Source organism: Lactuca sativa, chromosome 6, assembly GCF_002870075.4.
Source record: "Lactuca sativa cultivar Salinas chromosome 6, Lsat_Salinas_v11, whole genome shotgun sequence".
In the NCBI taxonomy this organism is placed as follows: Eukaryota; Viridiplantae; Streptophyta; class Magnoliopsida; order Asterales; family Asteraceae; genus Lactuca; species Lactuca sativa.
In genome coordinates, this window is record NC_056628.2 from 131050053 (window position 1) to 131058054 (window position 8002).

Below are 8002 nucleotides of genomic sequence, written 5' to 3' on the forward strand. Positions count from 1 at the left end.
TATCCAGAAATATTAACAGATTATTTTCTACACAGATGGCTAGTCAAAACAAAGGAAAGAACAAATTAATACAACCTACACATCAAAAGAGGAGTTCCTCTTCCATGAGCATTTCTTCAAAAGAAGAAAGAAATACAGCATCAACAGAAAAATTGATGGATTCAGCAGTAAAAACAGAATATCCATACAAACTCATACAAAAGCACTCGATTCCTTATATGGGAATAGCGAGTACTACACATAATCATAACCTCTTGCAAGGATCTAGACGGCAAATGGGCATTTCCCAAAATATTCAACATTCATATTATTGGATAGAATCTTCAAAAAAATATTTGATATACACAGAACAGAGAAGCTGTTATAGCATTTGGTAATTCCACTTTACCAATTTGCTTTGATGAGCGCAAAAAGTTTAGGCCCATGATAGGAGTATACTTGACAGAAAACCAACAATATTTGCTAGATAACTTATGACATATCACACAGTTTCACATGCTTCATCATTTAAAGTTCAGATTATTAATGCTTTAAGTTTTTATTTTCATAAATAGTCACCAATGACCCCTGGGAAACAAACAAAAAAATTCACACCATATGTTATCATCAGGGGCACAAAAATTGGAATTTTCAATAACTTGACAACAGTCTTAAAATAAACACAGTGTCAAAATCCCCTTTATAAGGGATGTTGTAGCTTCTAGGAAGCTATGAATATAACTTGAGAACATTTTGGGTTAAAAGATCACATTTGTGAAAAATTCTTTTGTCGTATAGAATTATTGATTCATGCTTTTAAGGTTGTGCCGTCGTTTCACACTTTATGTAACAATCAAGTTATTTAGGATCGAATATTATGTCCTGTAATTTGGTATCGTGTCAGTATGAAAGTGTAATTGTTACGCTACCCTATGCATATATAAAGGGTTAGAACCTATTGTAAAATAATTGAGAATTCATAATAAAAATATTGTTGTTATCAAATTCCCTCATGTCTCTCTAAACAATCTCTTTCTGATTCTCTTCGCCTATCTCTTATATTCCTAGTTCCTTTCATACACTTAATATTATATCCCTCATAAAATAAATAAATAAATAATTCAAAAGCTGCTTCTACACATGCCACTCTGGTTGCTTCTCCTAGCTTTGTAAGTTTACTCTTTAATATTTGATTTCTTGTTCATATTTAGTTTATGGTTTAACGGTAAACCCAGAAAACCTCCGATATCACCGCTAATGCCTTTGTACATCCTACAAAATTAAATTATCATATACAAATTACAATACAATCAATATTTTACAAAGAATGATATATTAATTGTACAAGAGTAGCTACACTCATAAACTATCGACCCTCTACAACAGTGATTGTCATATTGTTTACAGAGCAATCTTTTGCTTTATTTTCATCCAAAGTTGACTTCGACTCTGATTCCATTCTGGCAGTGATGATGAATGCTGGCCTATTTGGAGTGGGTAACGGTATGGCATCATTAAGAAGCATGGAGATCATATCAGATGTTGTTGGCCTATCGACTGCACTTTCTTGTACACATAGAAGGGCAACATGAACAACCCTCAAGAATTGTTGTACAACAAAATTATTTCCCAATGTAGGATCCTTCAATTCCAATGTATCCCCTTGTTGCCATAGCTCCCATGCCTATATCATTAAGAGATGATCAATATATTTTTTTTACTCTTTACCAATAAGTATAAGATGTTAAATGGTGAACTTGACTACACTTACATATCCAATAAGATTGAAAGTCCGGTCAAGATAAACAAAGCTGCTATTTCTCCTTCCACTGACGATTTCCAATATCAAGACTCCAAAGCTGAAGATATCAGACTTGATAGAGAAAGTCCCTTCCATTGCATACTCAGGAGACATATAGCCACTGATACAACACGATTTATACGACATTTCAATTTATTGATCATGAAAGCATATAATTCAATGCTAAATTTGATATTGTAAGTTTGTAACTAAGACAACTTACTATGTTCCAACCACCCTATTAGTGATTGCCTCGGTCTCATTCTGCTTGAATATTCTAGCCATACCAAAATCAGAAATCTTGGGGTTCATACTTTCATCTAAAAGAATGTTGCTAGCTTTTAGATCTCTGTGAATAACTCTCATTCGTGAGTACTTATGCAGGTATAACAACCCTTGAGCAATTCCTTCAATTATGTTGAATCTTTTACACCAATCCAACTCTGCCTTTCTGTTTTCATCTACAACCCAATGAAAGAAAAGAGTCTGTAACGAATAGAATATCACAAGTAAAACCGTTGTACAGACTTATGTTAAAAACGATAAGTACCAAAGAGAAAGAAATCTAAGCTTTTGTTAGGCATATATTCGTATATTAACATCTTTTCTTCACCATGAATGCAACAACCAAGAACCCGAACAAGATTTGTATGTTGGAGTTTAGCAATGAGTACTAGTTCATTCTTGAATTCCACAAGCCCTTGCCCTGATGTTCTTGAAAGCCTTTTGATTGCAATTTCTCTCCCATCACTTAGTCTTCCCTGTTTTTATGATATCTCTTTTTGTCAGATTAAAAAAGATACAAATGTAAAAACATAACACATGCATTAAATTAGTTTAAAGCAACGTAACCTTGTAAACAGGTCCAAAACCACCTTGTCCGAGCTTATTTTCAACTGAGAAATCATCAGTGGCAGCCATGATAGAGGCAATGCTAAATAAAAACAAGTCATTTCCTTTCCCACCATTGTTTTCAAGCTGATGTATATCCTTGAAGCTTTCAGAAGCTGTCAACTCCAGGAAATACTCATCTCTCTTCCGTCTCTCATATTCTACAATCAGGATCAATGACTTAACAAAATAGGCAACTATATCGTACAAACAGAAGCTAGAATTATCATCATTGCTAATTTTATACCTTTCCGTTTACGCTTTCTCTTCTTTATATACCATAAAATGCCAAAACATAGGAAAAAGAGAGGAATGACAACGCCAATTAGTATCCATACCCAATTCTTGCTCTTTTCTGTTTTGTTACCTGCATATTGACTTGTTTAGATTCTAAAATGATCAAAAGGCAGCTAAAAAATCATTGGAAATTAACATTATCACCTGTATTTGGAGTGATTGGATTTTGGTTGATCACATAGTTTAAAGTAGAGTTATCACGAGGATTAACCAAAAAGTTATTGCTTCCAGTCCAAATAACACAGCCAGTTCCATTAATGTTACTACTATTAAACCCTACACAAGTGCAATCATTCCAACACTTAACAAAACAATCACTAATACTTAAACTCGAGTTGTCATCAATAGCACTTCTTGTCATATCCTGAGCAAAATCTCCATACTTTTCACTAAAACTATCACTCTCTCTTCTACACTTAGGCAAACTCGACTCTACACAACCATTACCAGAATCATACCCATAACAGAACTCAGGGGTCCAAACAGTAGAATTATTAATATCAGTAATTTGTCCTTTTGCCGTTAAAATCCACATGGGTAAAGCAGCAATATTATCGGCCTCATAGCTAAAGTATCGTGCTTCGTTGGTGTATACAGAAGAGAGATTATATCTAGATTGGCTACTTGGGCCGTTCAATGCAAACATATATTGAAATACTTGATTGTTTAGATTCCCACTACTCCAGTAGGGTTTTCCTCGTTGTCGAATCATTAATCTTTGCGACCCTTCATCGATAGGTTCCCAACTCAAAGTAAAAGCTCCTGAAACAGGAATATCATTGCTCACCCAAGAAGTCAAGGTCCAGTTCTTCCCTGTTGTCATGTCATACCCAAGTTTCATACCAGGTAAAAGTACATTGGTCGGATGATCAAAACTCTGCCACAAAACCCTTTTGTCAATTTCATCAATCAGCCTAAAATTACCATTCTCTTCAAGAGTTGCAGTCACATTAGGGTTTGGACCCATTTGAACATCGGTAATACTCATAAGAGTTCTCCCTCCTGCAATGATGATCAAGTCTCCAGTATTGACATCAATGGAGAGGTCATGGTAACCTGAAGTGGATATAATTGGCGTGTTTGGATTCGCTACCCATATTTTTCTTGATTCAACATCCTCGGTGTACCAAATTCCCAAGTACCTATAATCTTCATCGAAAAACCCTAATGTGAAATTTCCACGGATGGAAACAAGCCGGTCATTTGAGTTCAGTTGGCCACCATGTTTGATTGTTGAAAATGAATCCGAAGCAGGACAAAATCTAACAGTGTAATCAGCATCAGTACAGGTATATATTTGACTGTAGGCTCTCGGGCATGCTGCTACAAACAATGGAGCGTAGGCTGCTACAAACTTGCATGTGTCGGCTGTTGAGAACGAGCGGTTGCAACAATACTCAGGCGAGCCAAAGGCCTGACAAGCGGTCATACACGCTCCTCCACCGGTCAAAGTCAACTCACGTGGACAACGTTGATTTAAGTCGTCAACACATCCCGCCTTGCTACAACCACCTAAGTAAGACGCTGGTCTGCCAGTCGGCTCCACAAGTATTGGCAAGTTGTAGCCATCAACGAGGTTGACGTCATAGAAGTCTTCTCTCCCACCTGTGATGAATTCTACAAGTGTAACAGGTGGCGTGGGTAAGCTTCCATTGCACTTCATTTTCCCGGTGCCACAATCACCTATGGTGCACGACCCATAACCGGATACATTGAAGCTGCAACCTGTCCTACCCCAGATACGACCAGACCACCCAACTGGAGCTTGAAAAGATCGTGAATTACCTTTTGTTAACTCAAATCCGATGATATTGGAATCAGGCAAGCTTGTAGTTCCAGGCCAAACAGTGAACCCACAGTCATTTACGAAAGTAAAAGTAGTCCCCGAAGCTCCTGTGAAGTTATATTATAAAATTGCATTGAGAACAAAATCTTATATTGGCTTGTGTGTATGTTTTCGATACAAAGGTACAGATTTACCATTAGAAAAGAAGAAGAACAAAAGAAAGCCCAGAATTTGAGGAACCATTCCTACATCAAATTGTGAAGATGATGATGAAGGCGAACAGGAAGAACCCATTGTTGAAGCCAAAAAGTTCAGTCTCATTGCCGCTACATTATCATACATGCCGAGCACGCATAGAAAATCCAGAATGTGTGCAAAAAAATCTGAATTACAACCTCGGACGCGTTAATATCATTTAAATTTGTCATTTGACACTCTAAAGTTTTTTAAAAAAAAGTCTGAAATTTCTTGAATTTAACAATTAGCAAATCGTATATGACTAATTTCCAATCAAGAACAATTCCACCAAACATACAAACACCTATGTAGAGAAAACGTTATAATTGCATTCTCAAGAAAATAACATTAGAATTGCCAACTTCCCATAAGTTTCTCCATAGAAATTGTGAGTTTGTGATTTATTCTAGTCATCCTATGTTAGGTGAGAAATTTATATATGCCCCAATCAAGAAAAGAATAGTTAGAAGTGTAATTTAATTTACTATTTTGTTTCCTTTAACAAAGGATGAATTTGGAATTTCTACCAAGGTTATCAAAATCATGATTTTGCTCATACCTACGATCCTAGGTATAAAAAACAAGTCGGATGGTATACGGATCGTATCCAGGGTAAAATCGCGAGTAAGATCGTAGGATCGTAGAATCGGGATCGGATCTCACTTCCCTTATTTTTTTTATTTTCTTTTTAAAAGAAAAAATAATCAAAAAAAAAAAATTTAAATGATTTTAGTACATTACCACTTTTACTCTTTAGTGGTTTACCATTTACCTTTTTTGTTGTGACTAATATTTTGAAGTTTTATTAGGTTTCGAATGGAAAACTGAATGTTGGAGATATTTTTGGTGTTTTAAATTTATAATTAAGTTAAACTTTATTGGATCTTAAGATCCAGTTCCCAATCCTGATCTTGTATATAAACCCAAAAACAATCATACATAATATTCCAATCTTGACAATTTTGATTTCTACTTCGTCATTTAGCATATAATGTAGTGTCATCTCTTTAAGTGTACCATATAGCTCACATGTTCTCAGGTCAACCAAATGAAACGGGGAGTTGATAACATGCACAAAAGTAAAAATTACTTTCGCTTGAGATATATTTAACAAACCCTTACAGTTAAATCAAACCTTAATCAGTTTATTGCTTAAACCTTACCTAAAATAAAAAGCTGTTTGCAATTTGCGGAAGCATAACCCACTAATTACGAGGGAAATCGGTAGAAATAGAGCGATACATACACAGCCATGATTAAAGAATCAAACTGCTGGATCATTTTTGTCTAAGTTTCTTCTCCAATTTCTCTCCTAGTTATTTGATATTGATGTGGCCGCTTGCATAACAAATGCAGTACACACAAATTATCAGCAAAATACAAAGAAGTATTACCTCTTCGACAGTTGGACTCTTTCGGTTGCAGGCTTGCTGCTAACAAATACGAAGCAGCCTACGAACTGCAATGCAGAGAGAGAGAGAGAGAGTGTGTGTGTTTTTCTTTAATGTAGCTTCGTTTATCCTAGGGTAACAACAACCAGCACTCATAAGCCAACAAATATAGGAGAGTGACAACTATACACTGACTGCATGGGGACACATATAGTGTTTGATCTTCGGACCCTTACGAAATCAGCAGAGTCCAGCATGTTCAATGATCTCAAGCTCCTTCATATGCATAGCTTGAGGCAATTGAGATTGAGACTAACAATTTGCGAATGAAGTTCCGAGTGGGAGTACTAATCCTAGCTCCATTAATGTACCCGAGAAAAGCAAAAGCCAACGAGAGTGCAAAGGCACCGATAATCTTCATAGGTGGGTCTACTCTCAAAAAAGGGGTTATATGATACCACTTAATGTGGTCGAGTTCGATATCTCTTTTTACACCAATGTGGCACCATCCAATCTCCTTTTTACACGTAAAAAGGTTCAAATATTTGAAGAAAATGTAAAAAAGGGAATAGAAACTTGTAGGACGAACAATTATAAAATCTCTTTTCTAGCTAAAAAGAAGTCAAATATTCTCCAACCTTCTCATTGATATTAACAAAAGTTAGAAGGATATGTAATTTCTCTTTCCAAAATAATATATTATTTTTTTAATTTATTTTTTGACATTATTATATTATAACACGTTTGAATTACCTTCTTGAACATATTATTTACACAAAATTACATAAATCGTTCGTGTACTTCAATCCTTATTAATTTTCTATACAAATAGTTTATGTGGTTTCTAAAATTGCATGGATGGCCCCTGTGGTTTTCAAAACTTACACAAATGGTGGTGTGAAGGTGTATCCTCTAATGATGCAACATATGATCAGGAATAGAGATGGTCATAGTCTTTATGGTGTGAAGGTGATAACCTTGTGGGGATTTTGACAATGTTTGAAAAGGGTAAAGGAGGTTGCCTCCTCCGATTCTCTAATATGTGATGTTTGTAATGTCCCACTTTTAGAATAAAATTTTCATTCTTAAAATAAAATAAAACTCATTTTCATATAGATATATTTAATGTACAACAATTTTCATATAGATATGTTAAATGTAAAACCATTTGTTTATAAACTGTAATAACAAATTATAGTTATAAAGAAAAGTATCGCAGAATCTCAAATCATAAACGCGTTGATGCGTATGTATCTAAAAAATACATTTAATCCACAACTGTAATGTAGGTTCTCTTAATCTATGACGATTAATAATTGAAAGGATTGAAAGCACACAAGATGTATCACAAAGGTTTTTCACTAAGAAAAGGTTCTCACTAAGAGAACAAGGATAAAGCTCTCTAGGGTTCGATAATCAACTAATGATACGAACCCTAGTATATAAGAAAAGTAAATACGTGTGAATCCCTACAAATTAGGCATATCATCCTAATCTACGTAAATAATAGAATATATCTAATATCCCTAAGATATCGGATCTGCTAACTAACTATGTATCTCTATCTATATGTACAACATGCTCAGGGTAAAAAATGAACATATGTTGAACAAGATGAAA

The 8002-nt window shown here is 35.0% G+C and overlaps 1 protein-coding gene across 1 annotated transcript; it reads right to left on the reverse strand.

Moving 5' to 3' along the window:
- Positions 1 to 1201: 1201 nt before the first annotated feature.
- LOC111880420 (G-type lectin S-receptor-like serine/threonine-protein kinase At1g67520) lies at positions 1202 to 6787 on the reverse strand. Its single transcript, XM_023876849.3, has 9 exons — positions 6386 to 6787; positions 4949 to 5137; positions 3113 to 4861; positions 2919 to 3038; positions 2633 to 2832; positions 2331 to 2541; positions 2004 to 2241; positions 1751 to 1901; positions 1202 to 1663 (listed from the first exon to the last, which is right to left on the reverse strand). Exons 2-9 carry the CDS (start codon positions 5094 to 5096, stop codon positions 1346 to 1348), a joined length of 3135 nt encoding a protein of 1044 aa, XP_023732617.1. The 5' UTR covers positions 5097 to 5137; positions 6386 to 6787; the 3' UTR covers positions 1202 to 1345.
- Positions 6788 to 8002: the final 1215 nt, after the last annotated feature.